The 19,833-nt window shown below is 39.1% G+C and overlaps 1 protein-coding gene across 1 annotated transcript in view; it reads right to left on the bottom strand.

Annotated features, from left to right (window-relative positions):
• Positions 1–3,498: 3,498 nt before the first annotated feature.
• The window catches only part of XKR4 (XK related 4), a 226,694-nt gene continuing 210,359 nt past the window's right edge, over positions 3,499–19,833 (bottom strand). Inside the window, exon 3 of the mRNA XM_049827568.1 lies at positions 3,499–4,445. Coding sequence (XP_049683525.1) covers positions 3,499–4,445 — 947 coding nt within the window. The remainder of the gene's footprint in view (positions 4,446–19,833) is intronic.

Below are 19,833 nucleotides of genomic sequence, written 5' to 3'. Positions count from 1 at the left end.
TTTCAAAAGCAGAAGTTAATATTTTTTTGCAATTCTTTTTTTTTTTGCTATTGCTGTCTTAATTGAACTGTATTGATTTTAAAACTGTCTGTGGTAAAAAGAATAGTGCATATTGATTAACTGTCCATAAGGCCATCATGGAATTTCAACATGGACTATGTTTAATCTTGACAATTTCTATAAAAAATACTTATAGCTTTTAATGCGGCTATTCACAGCAATGCAAATTAAGAAACTGCCCGTGTAGTCATCTGAGCGTTAAGATTTCAGTGGCCACCTTGTTCTCAGTGCAGGTATCACTGATGTTACGAACATAACAGGGCAAGATTTTGGAGAGCAAATTTTGACGTGGTGTAAAATGACTTCTCCCCCTTCCTCAAACAGCCAGATTGAATTCTGAAGACAAGGTGTGTGTACGTACTGCCACGTATGGCACTGTGCACTCAAACCCTACAGTAGTTTGCGTAAGATAAACATTTTTACAAACATTATTAAAAAAAATTAAAAATACTGGGAGAGTAAAGAAAGTAAATGCTAGATATTAAAAAGCACACGGATAAATAACGCCTCTGTGTCCTTCCTTCCAAAACCAAACAAGAGCAAATCAGACAAACTCACCCCAAACCTTCTTTAGAAACCTTGCAATGCAAGCACCGGTCCAGACCATAACCCTTTAAATTCTGTACGAGGCAACGTTTCTTCAATTCTGTAGGCCCTCACCAAAGGGCTCGCAGCTCCGAGGAAGAGCAAGACAGGTTGAGAGGGAGATCAGAAGAGGACAAGCCTCCCTGACAGCTGCGATGCTGGCCCTCTCCCTAGGAGGTGCTGGAGGGAGGTGAGAGCTCGAGAGCGCTGCCCACCGTGCCTCACTCAGCATGCTAAAATTTCGGAGTTGTTAAAGCAGCAGCAAACCCGTCGAACCGTTTCCAAAAGAAACCCTCACATCGTGGATTACAAAGCCTGTCACTGGCCTTGTTTGTAAAGAAAAACAGCAATTTCCTTGTGAGAGCTAGTGTTTGATTCTGGAGTGAAGGCTCTACTGAATTTCACGGGACAAAGGACCTGCTCCCAAAATCTTTTTTAGCAGTTCTTGCAGTGGTATATTTTCTGACAAAATAGGAGTACTTTTCTCTGAATAATTAGCTATTATCTCCACGGAGGAAAGGGCGATCATTTTGTACAAAGCTTCAGGTTTGGACTATCAAAGAGTTATTTTATTTAAAAAATTATTATGGAGGCAGCTGGCCACTGCTTAATTTGAAAATACCTTAGAAACCCTTGAAGCACGGGTGGTTTTGGATCTGTGTAAAGTTCCCTCTGCCTTGCAGATTCCTGCACTTTCACAGATGTTTTGTTTTGAGGAACTCGCCCCAGCAAAGAACAACAGGTATTGAACATTTTGCTAATAAAAAAAGTCAACATTAAAATTGGCTAACTGAATGCATACAAATAAACACAGGCGTGTAACCTTGGCCATTTCATAGTACAAATATTAATAATAGGAAAGACTGAAATTTACCCAGCAGCATATACAGCAGTGACTACGCTGGATATACCTGACAGTGAAGATTACAATACCAATCATCAGGTCTTCTCCATCCTGACAATGCCATTTACAACAGTAACTCTTCAGTTCTGCTTCGCTCTCCTAAAATGGATGGAAATAATTATAGCAAATTGTTTCTTATGGAATCGCTTGGTGTCTTTACAAGCCACTTACATTTGAAGCAGGATCCACGGTTTATAGAGTATTCTAAAAGTACCCATGTAGGCTTTCATATGGCATTACACTGCAAAACAAACCCATAATGTGTGAAAACCAGGTTTATATCAACCTGCAGAAGCCAGTTGATAAAGTTCATGGACCAATTCTTAAAATCTAAGCTATAAAGAGAATGAAATGTATTAAAAGATTTGAGGTTTATAAAAAGTAACCTTTTCATACCATATTTTTACTTTACAAAAATATTGAAATAATTCATGAGTTTTTAAACTCTGCACCAGCTTTAAAAAAAATACTATCAAATTTTGACTTGCACCTTTAATGCATCTGAAAGCACCATCAGGGGATACTTTTAACATAAAGGAGGATACCATTGACTAGATTTGGGGAGGTATTTAAAACCCAAAAGCTTGCAGCAAAAGCACTCTATTACAAGAGATTCAGCGTAATTTTTAGACGTATCTGGACACAAGTCTTGAACAAGCAGAAGAGGGTCTTCCACGTAACTTGCTTATACTATACTTCGGTGAATATACTTACTAAGAGGTGGCTGAAAGCCTTTAAAAGACATCACTTTCACCTCGGGTGGGAAAAATCAGAGCTGTCTCTACACGTTGAGAACTTGATTGGTCTTTCCTGCTTCTTGTTCTGGTAGGGCTCATGCCACTCGTTATCTGTCCCTCAGGCAATATCAACCTTGCAGTTATACAATGTTTGGCACTAGAAGGGTATGGCATGTCACAGTCTCTTGTCACCCCTGCATACATTCACACACTGAATCATGCATTCTCAGTCCCGAAACAGAGAAGTTTCAGTGTGTTCATCTTGTAGTTTCTTCTGCAATATCTGAACGGGGTCCTCCAAAAAGTTTAGAATACGAAAACTATACTTCCTTGTTCTTTTACATATATATATATATATTTTGGGTTTTTTTTGCAAATTGAACACTGAATCATGATTATCATTTAATTTACATCACTACGTGCTAGAGCTCCTTATTCCTCCTGAAAACCAGAAGTGAGCTGCATAGGATTTCTGTTGAAAGTAACATAAAGAACTTAACTTGCATTTAAAAAGACTTTGAAATTCCACAGAAAACAAACAGTTCTGGTAGTACTAATGTTTATGACCCAATTAATCAGAATTTAGTTTATTTTCCCTTGACAGCCTTACAAACAGGACGATGTATCTTTTTAATGAAGAACCATTTTGCAAACCTATTCTAAGCTGAATGGTTGATCTATGGGCGTGCTGAAGACTACTATGCTCCTATTTTTTTCCCCCAGAAAAGAGTTTTCATAACAGCAATACTGTGTGCTACGGTTTTGTTATTTTTGAAAAAGTTTTGTTTGTTTGTTTTTGCCATTGATTATGTAAATATCAACCATTCATTTCTAAAATAAATGCACTACTGGCTAAGGTTGAAAGCCCTCGTCAGAGCCTTCCTATTAGTTTGATTGTGAGTACCGTGCAGTCAGAGTTTCATGGCAGCAAGGAGTCATGGGTGAGTTTCCCCACCTGCAGTAACTGACCTGTACGTGTGGGTCAGCGTTTGGGTTTTTTTGAGGCTTTCAGGTGATGCTGCTGTATCAGTGTCTTGCAGACGGACTGCACACAGTGGATCAAATGATAATCATGATGATAGCCAGACTAAGAACACTACAGCTTGCTGCTCTACTCGTAGTACGCAGTTGAGTTATTCCTACAGCCCTGCTGTCAACCCTTTCATTTGGACTGTAATGTCGGAGCTTCTTCAAGCTGTGTTTTCGTTTTGTTTATAATGTGGTTTCATATTCCAAGCGCTCCTGGATAAGGGCATCATCTTTATACTGTAGCCGTGGAGGAGCAGGGGAACATTCAAATGCTAAGATCGCCTTCCTCAGGCTTCTGTCCAACACGTGTCTCTCCCACGCTGGGTACCTGTTCCTGAACAGATCGATTTTAATGACAGACTCCTCAATCCTTGGTGGCCGGGATGAAGGTGTGGACGGTGCGGTGGGTCTCACCTGGAACACAGGCACACACCCATCCCTCTCCGCGAATTTTTGATCCCGCTCGCTCGTGACGCTCCGGTTGTTGGAGATGGACCGTAGGGTGTTTGTGGCCACTTCTGGGGGTAGGGTGAAGGCAGCGGCAGGGTCCTCACAAGCACAGCTTGGTGACTGCCCAAACCTTGGTCCGTTGGGGTGAAAGAAGGCATAGTACATTAGCATAAAAACAATGCCTGTTAAAAAGCTGCTGAACACTACGCACAGTGCTGGTATGGCAAACGCATCAGAGATTGGCGGGGCCTTGTACAGATACCAGAGAGCACTCAAGGCGGTGTTTTCTAAAAGGATCACAAAATAGTAAATGAAAAGCCTACAGCGTGTCCTTCCTTCCTTGACATTGAACCAGCTGAAGATATAGATTATCCCAACAACCATGTCGAAAACTATCTCCTCCCATTTAGTGATGCAAAACTCTGTCTCGCAGTGGACGATCCAGAAGGTCATGATGCACCAGTGCAGCACGATGAAGATCCCGAAGTACAGCTGGAAAACCGAGGCAAACAGAGCAAAAGTAATGACCCTTGCTGCAATTGTGAAGAAATGCCAGCAAAACTGGATTATAACAGCCATGTAACTGATGGGTTTCTTGTCATCACGGGAGTCACGGAGGGCCTTTTGGTAGGAAGCCAAAGCCCAAGCCAGAGATACGAGAGATGCTGCAGCAGTAAGACCTAGGAGGAAACAGGAGATGCAGTTAAGGCATAATTAGCATATCAGCACTTGGTTGAAACCGGAGAGATCCTTGCTGCTTTCAACGTGTTCTCCACCACTGACATAATAAAAACCTCTTCCTTCTCCTTTAGCTCAGCCAGCACTGAGAAATGGACCTCCGCTGCTGAGATTTCATTGCCCTTACCACGCTGGATACACACAAACAAGAGTGGCTATCAAGCTGCACTCTGAAATGCTTCTCTGGCAATTTTATGTTTGAAACATATTAATTAATTCACAGCTTTGAGCAAGTCGGGAATAGGTGTCTCTGTCAGCTGTGTGATTTAGCAGGATCTGCTATGGTTATTGTTTTAAAGAAAGGATATGAATTTTCTGATTTTGATAACTCATTAAAGAAGCCTAATATAAAGCAACCAAGTCTTTCTAATTAAAATGCCAGCATCATGTACATATAAACCAAATCAATAACAATGTGAGCGTAAACCTACATTTTTTAAATAAATGAATGTAACTCTTGTTACATCAGAATTTAAACTAACTGCCTTACTCTGGCTGAGGGAAAAACTGTTGCCCGTTTTGATATTTCCACCACTTTTAAACAGAATTTTAATAAGTAGTAAATGTTAAACCTTTATTTTCTTCCAGTTGGAAATAAAATACATTTTAGAAATGTTGGAATTTTCTACTGAATTAAAGTACTGAGTATAGATGCTCCTAAAGTAGGGAGTTGGGAGTTATGACTTAATGTTCATATAGCCATTCTATCTCCCATGTATCACAGAACTGCCTATTTATAAGGCCCTGAACTATACTATTTCTGGAAAATGTGTCACATATTTTTCACAAAAAAGCATTCAATATAAAAATTAATTCTCATGAGACTTTGAAACATTATTTTTGTGAAAATAATTCCTATTCACTTGAAAATACAATAAAACATAAAACAATTTTTTTTTAAAAAAACCTTCTATGCTTATTGTGAAGGTGTATTGTTCTTTTTTCCTCAAGTGAGTTTGATTGTTGTCGGTAGGTAAACTTAAAAAAAAAAGTTTCTTTGCAACTGAATCTAATTTTTAAACTAATCTGTTACTTCCATACACTACCAGAAAAATACATTACATTCCCATTTAAGAAGTAATACAGTTCAGCATAATTATTCAAATGCTTAAAACTTGCATAGCATTCTGTTAGAAATGAATAATTCTTCTTTACTAGCAGATTAATTTTTATTTACTTACGACTCGTATCACGCTGCTTTGGATGGAAATGGGATTTCAATTGAAATGCAAAACCCCAGCCTTTCAAGTGTATTTATTATTTAAATAAAATTGCAATAAATATGTTGTATACAGAGGAAAAATGCATTAAACTTTTTATACTTAAAACTGGTTTATTACCAAAGCAAATTTTATGTACAGTTAATGAATGAATTCATAAGTCTTAGCATACCAGACTGAGAATTTATTCATAGACCATTTAAAGATAATGATGCTTCAGCTTACTCTAATTCTAAGCAGATCCTTAACTTTGAACTAGTTATTGAAGTAAATCAAACTGATATGAAGAAAACATTTATTTTGTCTGCTGTTAAAAGCTGTTTAATAATTTCAACAACCTTTGGTTCTGGATGCATAGGCAATATGTTTCTTCCCTGTTCAATAGCTTTCTTTAGAACTTAACCATCAAGAATATATTAAATATTATAAATGTTATGCAAATTTTGTTAATACAAAGTGGTATATTTAAGCCTACACACATGTTGCTATTCACTTTTGAAAAGGAAGTTTATTTTAAAACAGATAGATGTAGGTTATGGAAATAATACCTGATTCTGAAGGAAAAAAAAATCTATTTAAGCAATCCGCCTGGCTTAACACTCTAAGATTTTGCCAGTAAGTAGCACAGAGGGATTTGGATTGTGTTTGCCAGTGTTTCTCCTTCAGTCACTGGCAGGGTGCTAATTATGTTATTAGCTCCCATGAATCCAAAAAACCTTTGTTTTAAAAATAAACCCAATAAAAAACAATCAGCAGGAATATAGAACAAAATTAGGACTCCAAGGAGAAATTTTAATAAAACTTCATCATTTTTCTTTACACACAGATGCCTGGATGCCAAAACACCAATGTTACTTCTGGAATCCTCCTTCATGGAGAGAATAAACTATCAGCAATGAAGACATGAAGGAGATGTAGTATAAACTGTTATTTTCATTTCTGACACGTATGTTTGCTTTTCACACTGGGCTGCCTTTCAGTGACCATTATCTCTGGAGTCAACACTACAGCTGAAAACATAAGTTCTCATTTTCCTGTAGGAATGTTTTCAGTATTGAAAAACCACAGTTCATTTCCCTTATGAAATGAAAAGTTTGGAAAGGTAGATGGATAGGTAAAGGATAAGAGAATGTTTCAATAGAAATGAGCCACTCTGAACAAGTGCTCAAAAATAGCATTATCAGCACAGGAAAGAATAATGTGTGAGAGAAATCCATATATTTTCTTTGCAAATCTAACTTTAACGACCTCACACACTCCCCCAGAGGGTTGTAGGGATATCACTGGTTTTGCATTAGGAGGTGTAAAATCATTCAATAGTGCACACAGAATGTTCCAAATAAAATGTTAAAATTCATAGGAATTTCCGATGTTCCTAATGCTAATTAATTCATAGTCATTGTCTGGGAAAGAAAGAAGCAAGTACAATAGCAACGTAATTCTGTTATTTAAATAGTCATTAATAGGGAAACATCCTTTGCTTTTAGAGAACAAGCTCAGGGATACTGGCATACAGGAGAGAAGAGGAGACAAGGGAATGTACAAAAGGAAAGAACTGCCAGTTAAAGTATTATGTATCTACTCTTGTGCTATTGGCAATGGCGTTAAGGATATAGAATTAAGATAAGGCTAAACGCTTCATGAGCACCACCCGTTTTTCTTTATTGATTAGACCAAGCACTAAAGAATTATTAAAAGTATAATTAATAATGAGAACAGTAATGTAAAAGTGATGCAAATGGCAGTTTGCTAATAAATGTCACTATATAAATAATTCACTGGGAATGGTTAGAGATAAAGCGAATTATTGTAGCACTGAATGGATAATTCATTAATTAGAACGCATTGATGCATTTGCTGAGTATGTGTTTGTATAAACCTCTATCCCTATTTCAAAAGAAGAACTAAAATACATTTCTATTAGTATCAAACCAAAACTTTAAAGACACTAACACGGCACCAGGAAAACAGGATGTCCTAGAGACCTAGTGGAAAACAAGTAATTTGTAACAATGCGGGTGGTTTAACTTCCGCAGTTGGGAGGGCTTATTTGCCATTCAGAAATGAACAGAGAAGATTGGACTGTGATCTGTGGAGCCACTGTTCACGAAGAGCAAGAACCAGCTTTCCTGCTTGCTCAGCTGCAGCCTCCGCACTCTCTTTGGGCTCTGCAGCAGCTGTCTGGTGTGTTTGACAGTCTTGTATATCAGAGTCTTGTATTTAGGGTCTTGATCTTGGAAATTAAGATTAACTAGTCATTCTCAGTGAATATATATTCAAGAAACTATATGCTTATCCATTACAGACTGTTAACAGTCCAGGAAAGCAGGTATTCTGTAAAATGGCCTTGGGAAACATGAAATCATGTTCCTGTTTCTTCCTTTTCTAAAGCTGAACCTTCAAAATTTTTCCACAGTACGTGATTTGGTCTCTAAAGTTCTGTCCTGAAGAGGAAAGAAATACATGCTTTGCACAGGAAAAAGATCACTTCACGTACTGCATCAAACAAATGATGCTTTTGTTTGTTTGTAAAATGGACACTTGAAAAGCTCTGAATAGCAATTAGTGGGGAGTGTACCTACCCGCTTCCAGCCTTTGTAGCTTAGCCCATCGACAATAGTCTCGATCGTGAGACTAGCCAATAATGCATTGTATCAGGACAACTTTCTGTCAGGAACTAATTAGAATATGTTTTGAGTGAAAAAGACAATTTAACCTCTTTTATTCTGTGAATAGTTTGCATTACTTAGCTACGTGATTTGTATAAGGGAATGACAACTTTGTAATCACAGATGAGTTTCAGATGTCCTTAAGATAGTGTACTTCCTGTCTGAAAACAAAGAAAGAACAGAATTGCCTTGATTGAATTATAATTTTAACTTCTTTCCCTGGAAATGATTCATTTCTCCATACATAAGAGATGCTCTTGTATTTTATAGAGCGTGGCATATCTGTACTGGTACTTTAAATACAATGCCTAATACACTGCAGTAAGCTATAGCTTATTAAAGACAAGATAAAAAACCCATGAAAATGACTTTCACAGGTGAAAGCAAACATACACGAGGGAAAAGAGATTTATACAAAGATGGATACATTCACAAATGTAATATTATTTCAGCGAAGCAAGCTCAAATAGCTACAGGAGTGTCAATGAAGTTCTCCTCAATGGTATTTGTAAGAAATCTGACTGAAATGTTTCGTTTGCGAGTAATCCAAATAGAATTGCTCACAACAGATAAGGGTTTTCCATATTACATCTCTGCTTGACGATTCACAACTTAATTGTATCCTGCTGACACCTCTGCCTTTGCATTATGGTTGTCCCAATTTGTTTAACTTTGAGGAAAGCAGTTCAATGTCTAAGCAGCATATATGATTTACTAGTTTGTATTTTTCTCCCACTCCCACAATATAATCTTTAGACTGGGGTGTAACTGTAAAAAATATGGGTCTTATTCTCACACTAATTTTATCTTATTCCTGATTTGTACTTGGGAGAGTAAAGGCTTATTGAGATCCATAAACCAGTTTTTTTCTATTCAGATCAGTCCACAAATCATATATAGGGTAAGTGCAGAACATCTCAGGTCAGCTGGAAACCCTACAAATGAATGAACTGATCAGAGAAAGTGCTCCTTGACATTCAACCTGATTTCAGAAATCAAACTCCTGCCAAGGCTTCTCTCTCTGCTTCATCCTCCTTTTTTAAACTTGTACTCATCTCACCATTTCCAGGAGTAAACTCATGTAAAAGCAGGAATACCAAATGCAGCAGGACATCTGGGCATGACAACGTTGCTTGGGATCTGGGACTATGAAACACTTTTTTTGGGAGCCTATTTTTATAAGTTTCCTACCCAGCTGGAGAAGTGACATTATATGCATCCAAGCTTCCAGCTGCTTCTCTGAACCAAAGCCAAGGATCTCTAATATTCATAGTCTTCCTTAAGGCCTTGTCCTAATTTCAGCTGGGATAGAGTTAACTGTCTTCCTAGTAGCTGGTAAGGTGCTATGTTTTGAGTTCAGTAGGAGAAGAATGTTGATAACACACGGATGTTTTCAGTTGTTGCTCAGTAGTGTTTAGACTAAAGTCAGGGATTTTTCAGCTTCTCATGCCCAGCCAGCAGAAAGGCTGGAGGGGCACAAGAATTTGGGAGGAGACACAGCCAGGGCAGCTGACCCAAGGTGGCCAACGGTGTATTCCATACCATGGGACGTCACATCTAGTATAGGACCTGGGGGGAGTGGGGGAATCGCCGCTCAGGGAGTAACTAGGCGTCGATTGGTGGGTGGTGAGCAATTGCCCTGTGCATCACTTGTATATTCCAATCCTTTTATTATTGCTGTTGTCATTTTATTGGTGTTATCATTATCAGTAGTTTCTTCTTTTCTGTTCTGTTAAACCGTTCTTATCTCAACCCACGGGTTTTGCTTCTTTTTTCCCAATTTTCTCCCCCATCCCACTGGATGGGGGGGAGTGAGCGAGCGGTTGCATTGTGCTTAGCTGCTGGCTGGGGTTAAACCACGACAGGCCTTAATCCTGTAGGAAACACAATATCATGGCTGCATCCCTCCAGCTTCAGAAAATGCCTTGCCATATTTACACAGCTTTTGCCATGCTGCTTTGCAAGTATAGACACAAGCTTGACATTCACATGGAGGCCTTGCAGGCAGCTTGACAATAGTTGATGGGTTTCTGCACTAATTCTTTTATTCCCATATACTAGTATGGCAATGTATGACTTGGTATACATACTGTGGTTCCACACATGGTTTAGTACACAGGACGCTTTGCATGTTTCAGGGGCAGCTTTTGATCGTATCAGGGACCATGTCTCCAGGTTCTCCGTATGTGTTTCATGCTCATGGGTCTCATGCCCTGACCAATGCTGTGAGATGAAACCTGAAGATGAAGCTTACTTTTTTATGCTTTCCTATTATCTAAAGGGATAACAATATAAACTCTTGCCCTTACCTGGGTTATTTCCTTCCCTGATGACTGTAGATGTAGCCTGCTGGGGTAAGCTGTACTGAAGTATCCATACGGGAATCCATCCTTACAGCCCTCAGGGTCTGTCACCAGGTTTCATAGTTAGGGACACTTCATGTACAATGATCCTTGCTGACACAGTCTTTGCTAGCACATTTCTTTTTTCAGAAGAGGGAAGCATCACTAAGTTAATGTCTGCAGGCAGGTCCAACCCCCTAAAGTATGCTGTACACCGATCTTAACGTATCTTTCTGTACTCCAAGGTTTGTGCCCTTGTTGTCCAGGGTCATTCTCCAAAAGCACATTGCCAAGATAATCCTATTACTTTCCCACATCAGCAAAGTTTCTCTTATATTAACTGTCCTAAATCATAGTCAAAGGCTTTCTGTGCAATTGAAACAAGCTGCTTGAGGTCAGAAAAGGACTTTTTTCTTCTTTCTTAGGTACCACTAGATCTGACTGTGCCTAAATAGAAATGGTACCTTACTGAAATATTCAATTTCTGTAGTTTTAGACTTAGATTGTTTCAGGCTTTGACTGTTCGCTACCCACAAACATGGGAGTGACACTGTCTGAGGATGAATCTCTAGTATTTCATACTTCAAGTGTTTGCCACAGGCTCCATTCACAACTAGGGATATTCAAGGCAATATAGATGGTTTCATGAGCTCGTCTGCCAACATTTGACTTCACTTTCTCCCACTGTGTACTGGGATGGGGTAATACAGCACAAGGGATGACAGGAACTCTTCCTTGTTGAAATGTAAATCAGGTTTATGCCTGATATTACTTCTCCTAAGTGCTATGTAATGCTTAGAGAACATGCTAGAATATATAGGAATAATTTCTCCCATGATTCCTTTCAGCTGCTTTCTATAGACACTTCCGGTGAGACAACTTCCATCTGTTTCTTTAATTTGGCTCTCCACGACAACTTACCATTGCCCTGGAAGTCTAGAAACATTATCTATACTAAATGTTACTTTCAACCTTAGTCATTTTACCTACTCCTAAATTTTTTCCAGTGGTGATTTGGCCTCTAGAGGACCAAAGTCAACTGACAAAAGGTTGGCTTATTGTACATATCTTTAGCAGATTCTTAGGGTCTGTATCAGACACCTGCCAAATTATTTATTTCTTGCTGCACTCAAGGCCATATCTACCTTAGCAAATCTAACTGTTAGATGTACTGTTGAGATGCTTCTGCTGAGCAGCAATCCTGGTCATAGCTTTAAACAGATCTACAGCTGAATGATGGTCATAATTTTATTTCAAGCAAAGATCAAGAACAGTTTCCCTTTGCCTCTCCCCTAAATCCAAACTAAGTCTTTTACCCAAATTCTGTTGTTAGTATCTCAAGAGTTTCTTTGGAATCTATGAATAAAACTACTAAAGAGAAAGTCAACTTAGCATGCAGGGACCACAAGAACCATGAAAGCTGGATTTCTCCTGTCTTTGAAGAGACCACAGGCCTCTCTTTCTTCACAGACAGCTAATGCTGAAAGGGGTTTGGGGCACAACAACCAAAAGCTCTGTTACCTTTTCATCAAGCTGTAGACTCTCTAAGATACTTGAACTGAAGTCACACTGCCAGAATATGCTAGCTAAGGCCAGTCACTAGCTGACTAAGCATCCTGGGTGATCTCTTCTCCTCCCTCACAAGTGCTTTTTCCTAATATTTGTTAGTTTCTTGTTCTACTAAAGATGCGTTATATTTATAACTTACAATTCAGGAGTCCTTATTAGCCACTAAGTCCGGTCAAGTCCAGTCCTTCACAGGCAGTGACAACCGCCAGGTGCTCATGTATGTCATGCAGTCTGTATGCTGCCAGGCTTGGCAAGACAGCATGAGATCATTTCGCCTGTTAGGAAGCTAAACTTAGACTTATGTACTTTCACAGCTAGACTCCTCGTCTGTTAGGTAATTTGGTATCATTATATTCCAGTGAAGTATGTGCAGCACAAACGTACCTACTGACTCCACGCTCATTTTCATGATTTGTACATTTCTTCTTAGGCAACAAGTGCTTTTGATGTCTTGAGGTTGCTGCAAGTAGCTTATAGAAATCAAGGGATTATCTGGAGACTGCAGCAACTGCAAGCAGAACAAAACCCCTGCCATTAGCTCTTGAGGAGAAACATCATGATAACATGATGTTAAGCTAAAGATAGGGCACCATCTATGGGAGAAGGCTCCACCTGCACTGCTTGGTCCAAGGCACTGCACACATGGACACCTTGTATGAAGTCAATGGCACAAGCAGTAGCACTTCTGTCTGCTACCCAACAGGAGAAAAAGATGTAGTCTACTAGACACATAAAAAATCCTGTTAAAACATAAGTTTTGAGGAAACCCCTTTCTGTTGATCCACATTTCTGTGATTTTACCTTTATTTTTCTGTTGAAAATAAAATATTTTTCTGTTTGCTTATGCAACTTCTGGACAAAGTTTCTCTTTGGTATATTCCACTGATTCGGAGGAAGCAGCCACACAGATTTTCATTCCATGGCTGCTAACAAGATGAACTGGAATTCTTTTATTGGAAACACATTGGAAAAATATTCATCAAGTAAAAAAAACCCAAAACCCAAAGATGTGCACAGTAAATGCCATTTAGATGATTTCAGTCTTTTATGAAAACAAAATATATTTTTCCTTTAGGAATATGCAAATATATATATTTTTTTAGAAGACATTGTGCTTAGTCTACAACAGCGTATGAGCATGAATAGGGAGAAAATTAGCATTAGCATTTGTTGCTTTTGCCAAGTCACTGTGGTCGCCCGTCCCAAGGTCTGTATGTCGTACTTCCCAGTTCACAGGGCAGTGGCCTGCCAGACCCTGGCGGCCGGCTCGGGGCCGCCACGGGTGCGGACTGAACCCGTACGTCAAAAGACGGCAAGGAGGTAAAACTTCAGGATAACAACTCTCAAAGCATCCACACAAAAGCCAGAACTAAAATGGATTTGGAAATAAATCCGTTGAAGTGAAAACATGGTGGTATTGGTTTCCTAATCAATTCTGCATAAAACTGTTTCCTAATGTACTGAATGTCGGTGCCCAGGTGCTGGCAGCGGGCAGGGGGACACACGGGGCTGCCCTGTGCCAGACATGGCCCCTTCCAGCTGCTTCCAGCCAGCTCCAGACTGAGCCGCTGCAGGACGCAGCTGAGCCCATCAGCCAAGATGGTGATGCCTCTGGGAAAACGTATTTAAGGTAGGTAGAGGAGGAGGAAAAAGAAGAAAGGGAGAACGGCAGCGTAAGCACCGGGGTGAGAGAAGAAGGAGGGGGAGGCGGTGCTCCGGGCGCCTGTGGGAGAGGACCATGGTGGAGCAGGTATTTCCCTGCAGCCTGTGAGGGACCACGGTAGAGCAGACACCCACCCTGCAGCCCATGGATATTTCTTGAAGGAAACTGCAGCAGAGGAAAAGTGTGAGGAGGAAGGAGCAGGAGAGACAAACTGTTATGGAACGGCTGCAACCCCTCCTTCCCCGTCACCCTGCGCCACGTGGCAGGAGGACGTAGAAAGGTCAGGAGTGAAGGAGTGAAGTTGAGGCTGGTAAAAAGAGGATACAGGGGGAAGGTGTTGTTTTAATTTGCCTTTGATTCTCACTATCCACATCTATTTTAACTGGCCATAAATTATGTTAATTTTCCACAAGATGAGTCTGTTTTGCCTGTGATGGTAACTGGTAAGGGATCTCCCTGTCTTTACCCCAACCCACAAAGTTTTTCATCCTCTTTTCTCCCCCTGCCCTGTTGAGGAAGGGGAGTAAGTGAGCAGCTGGGTGGGCATCTGACTGCAGTCCAAGGTCAACCCACCACATCTAATCATCTCACAGCAACATATTTTTTGCACGCACAAACCATACATATGGTCATTAAAAAGCAACATTCAGGCCTCAGGGGCCAGGCTGTACCTGTTCCTTCCAGGGCTACTCAAGAAAAAGACTTTTTCCTTGCACAGGGATACATGGAAACAAACCTCAAACTTCGCTAAACCCTCCTTCCTCTGTAGGGTGTTCTGCCACCTGTCAGCACCCTATAAAGCACTGGCCACCTCAAAGAACGGATGTCTGAGAATATCAAAGCTGCCACATAATTTCCTGCATTTCATTAGAGGATGTAGGAGCAGAATGCGATTAATACCCAGGAGGATTAGAAAGTTACTACAGCAACAGTTTTTCAATGCCTGTAGAGAAAAGTATAAATTCTGGAAAAAGGAAGTACATATCAACATTTGTTTGTTTTAGTTTAACATAGTCACAACAAAGTTACCTTTTTTTTTTAATAGTGAAACACGCACAAAATTTGATAATTCAGTATTGTATGTCATAGATATAGATATATATTTAAAGTGAGATAGCACAGTAACAATCAGTAGGTTTACAATACAAGCCACAGAGCTTTGCCTCAGGAACACTGAGTGAATCCCATAATTGTGTTAAAACAGGTGCATAAGAATTCAAAAGTTTCAAACAAGGGAGAAAACATCCTTCCAAGGGACGTTTACATTCACTTTAAAAATGCACTTTTTTTTTTTTTTTTTCCAGTCTGACTTAATCTACCTTTGGTTTTCAGCCAGTGATTTGGCTGAAGTTCTGTAGAGTTCAAACAACTTCAGCATAACATTTCATGGACCTTCAGAATTCTAAAAGCAAAGGTTTCCAGGACATCAGTTTTTCACTTAGAAGCCCTCAGTATCTTTGAAATAGCATCATGTCAGGGCATACTAAATGCTGGAAGAGAAGGAGACGTGGACTTTGAAAGTCCCATCATACAGAGCCCTCAGAAGGAGAGCTTAAAGCATTATTCCTGATAGCTCTAAGGCTCTTCATCATCTGTGTGGCTAAATGAATATCCACAAAAATGTCAACAGCATGGACAAAGCAATTTAAAAAAAAAATTTAAATATCTGAAGATGATTTTCCTAACCCTGAAATGAGCTGGTGAAAGATATATGTTCTCACTATTAATCAAGCTTTCTGATGTGTTTTCCACTACCATCCCATAAGTAAAACAGCTTGAAATTACCATACTGGCTCCAGTATGGTGGAATGTATCGGCAATAGTATCACATGGATCTAAACTCTCTCTTCTAAGTATTTTTTTCAAGAGATACTGAATATCATAAAATACACATAGCAGTATCACACTGGCTCTAGAAATGTCTGTTGAGGATTTGGGAGAGGAAGGGCTAAAACAGTATTTCAAATACACCAGAGATTTATTTTTTTCTTTAGGTATTGCACTAGCAGTGGCCAGCATCCAACACAGAGAAGACTGGAAGCCAAGACATGTTTTGGCATGAAAAATGTCCCAAATACCTTCTACTAAGTCTTATTACAAATCAATAGCATGGGACCAGGTCACTGGCAGTGAAACACTGACTCCGTGCAGAAAGATAGCATGGGGACATTACTCCTGTTAAATCTCCTTAAGCCGTAAGTTTAGAATGGGCTTTCAGTGGTTCATAGGCTCATATTGGCTTTCTGAAAGGGGATAAATTTTAGTCCCATTAAGCAACTGATATTTCTCCCTGTTGCACATTAAAGTCATTCTGAAGTTAGTACCTTATGTGACACAATTTGTCTAAGAAATATTTTATATATATAGCATTTTTCTGTGTTTGCCTTTTAAACTTCTTTAAGCTTTTCAGCTCTGAAGAGATGCTGAGAATAATGCCTGATATGGTGCTCAGGGACAAAAGGCAATTAGTATCACTCTGAAAAGGAAATCGATTTAGCATTTGTGCAATCCCTCTTAGCAGAGGGAAAACTGGAGCTGTTAGCTTTGGCTGGTATGTGGTGCTATTTAAGTTTGCTCTGGATCAAACTGAAATATTACAGTTTTCACTCTTTGCTATGTTTCTTTCACTTTGAAAAACTTCAAATACATTTTCACAATAATTCATTAAAGAGACTTATTTTTCTGTTAGTGGAAAAGCAATCACTAACCTCCTCTCCTCCCTTCCAAAAGAAAATCCATATTTCTACCTACTGTGCAGATAATTTAAATTGAAGCAAAATCTAACTAACCAATTTGAAGAATATTCAGAGTATTCTGGGAAGTCTGGAGATTAATTCTGGTTCTATCTCATGCTGTTTTGGATTATTTTAGATCTCATATTTATATCTTTGTCTTCAATATTAGTTATGAAGCCATTCGTTATCAGTAAGGAAGCTTTACAACTGTATCTCTACCTATCTCTGATATATCTAGAATATTTCCACATGATATACATAGGTAAATATTATGTATCTGTCTACACTTTATATGTACAGTATATTTAGATTTATATACTACACACAGACAGATAAACTGGCACAATTTGAGGACTCCAAGAAAAATAATGACTCAACATTTCCTCTGAAAAGGTTTTTCAATATTTATATGTGGTTTGTGCCAAAAAATTGCACCTCATTGCAAGATTAAATTTAATTTTCATTAATAAAAAGATTAATTTCAATTTCTGGTGCTTGTCTAGAAAATTGAAAAAGCTTCCCTGGCTCCTGCTATCACACATTTTTTTCATGTACAAGTACCCATAGAGGATGATTGAATTACTTCTTCAACCTTCTGGGCTGATCAGTCCCTTAAAGTCTTATATCCAAATGGTTAACTCATGGCTTCTGGGACCATTTTGTTCCCCTCCTTTGAATTTCCTTCAGTAGCTCCATCATTCAGGAGGTGTGAGTCACAGAACAGGGCACAGGCTTTTAACAGCGGCCTTATTGGTGGTGTTCACAGTGGTATGTGTCTATTGCCTATCTTCCTTCTACACCCATGGAACAAAAATAAGGCTTGAAGCCACAACTTGACGCTGAGATCTCACAAACAAGCTCTTCTCTCTGCTGACCACTGTGCCATCTTCTGAATTACTGTTTTTTTAAGATAGAAATTTTCCTATCCTATAGGTGTAGTCTGTGTTTCTGATTCCCAAATACACTTTTCTGTATTAGTTGGATGTGATAATTTTGACCAAATGATTCAGATCAACCTGTGGTGGTAACCTGTCCTACACACTATTAAGTACCCTCACATCTCTGTGCAAAGGCTGGGAAGACTTAACCAGTCACTGGAAACTCATCCAGAAAATATTATGTATCATCATTCATAATGGTATCAAACAAGATGAGAGCAAGGACAAGTGTTTGGTAGGTGCTGCTAAGCATTTCCTCCACTCATTCTTTCCTAATTTTCATACGCATTTAGAAGACAGATTTTAGTTCACTTAAAGTGAGCCCTACTCACTCCTACTTCAAGATCGCATATGATTTTAATTCCCATGAACTATAACACCCCCCCCCCCCCTACATTATTCATTATAGTTGCTGTCATCATTATAACTTGTAAGTTTGTCGATGAAAGATAGCAGGTCTGGGTAACAAGACCTGATGTTCAGTAAAAAAATGTTTGCAGAATTCTACTACCTAGCTTCTAATTTTTCTTACCTGAGTACACAGTTGACCTTTCTATTATTTTATACTGAATTAATGTCAGGCTAATCTATACTTTTTTTAGCTCTGTGCACCTTTTCTTTTGTGATTTGTAGATCTGTTTCTTTATGCATCTGCCTATCAGTTTGGTCCATGGTAATTTTTTAAAATGACCAACTGATTTCAACAGAATTTGACACAGAAATCTCAAAGATACTAAGTTCTGTGAAGTTCAGGGAAAATGGCAGCTAGAGAAGGGCCCAAAGAAGCGTTCCCTCTGAAAGGAAAGCAGACTTCAGGCATTTTTATGCCTGAATTTTAGGGATTTTTATGCCTTCAGGCATTTTTATTCCAAAACCCAGGGACCAATTAGTAAGTGAATAAATATATTCCTGGCAGCTGGCAAATCCACATAGATATAACTTTGAGCTAACCCCAGCAGATATTGCCTCCTACCTATACAAACCCAAAGTCATGAGAGAGAACTGAGAACAAGGCTGTGAGAGAAGAGTACAGTGTGGCAATCCAGGGGATCTGAGGAAAAACTGGAGATATTTTGAGGGCAATGGTTAAGGGCAGGGTAGGAATAGGAGACACTGTGTGAGAAGGCTATGAGGACCTTATGTGTTTACACTTACAGTACAGATAGAAAGAAGCAGTAGGAAATGAGGCTTCATTATTTTTGCTGCTTGAAGAACCTATGAAATTATATTAATAGGCACTCTGCTTTTCTGGAATTCACCTGCTTCTCCAACATTTTGTTAAAAATGAATGGTTCAGTGTCTATAGACATCGGCAACAGGGTCCTCCAAGCTGAAGACAGTATAGTTTAGGCTGGAAATAGAACACAAAGAGGGCCCCATAACTGGAACTCAGACTCAGATTATGTTTTAGAGATTACTGAGCATCTACCTCAAAGAGCAAATAAATGGATATCAGTTTTACACCAGTGTGACTTTAAATCAGGTTCTCTTCAGACACAAAGGGGGAAGTGCAAGTCAGCTGCATATCTACTATTTATTTGATTTATTGGTTTGTTAATATGGCATGACAGCAGATTAGCAAGGCATTTTTTCTGACACCGAAGATGATCAAGTAGTTATCAATTCCCATCACTGGCACATTTTTACAAACAGAATAACAATAATAAAGCATTCAGTCTACACTAGTAACCTAACTAAACAATTTGATAGACGAAACCCAGTCCTTTTTCAACAACAGCAGCAGTAGCAACAACTGATAAAAGCCCAGAAACAGTAGCTCTAAACCTATCAGTGAATACACTAGACTAACAAAATGCCTCCACTATGGTCCACCTTACTCATCTTGATTTGGAGAGGAAACAGGGTAGAGCACATGCCCGCAATTCGGGGGGGTGGGGGATGAGGATATGCTATTACCCTTCAACTTTGGTAGTTGTCTGGATGTGCAACAGTGAATGGCTCTTCATTCAGCCTGCAGAAAAAAAGCTTACCTCTGCTACTACTACATTTACATAACTCGTCCCTCTCAGTCAATTAAAAGCATGGTTAGTCCTTAGAAAACAGGATTCATAGAAAGCCCTCTGAGCCATGCCACAAATACACTGCTGAATAAAGTATCAAAACCAATACCATGACAAATGTCACATTTCAAGATTTGAAAGGTAATATGGAAATAAGCTTCAAAGAGTTCGCT

This window comes from Accipiter gentilis, chromosome 2 (assembly GCF_929443795.1).
Source record: "Accipiter gentilis chromosome 2, bAccGen1.1, whole genome shotgun sequence".
Lineage (NCBI taxonomy): Eukaryota > Metazoa > Chordata > Aves > Accipitriformes > Accipitridae > Astur > Astur gentilis.
Note: the sequence above shows the minus strand (reverse complement) of the source record. Positions and strands in the feature narration are given on the sequence as shown.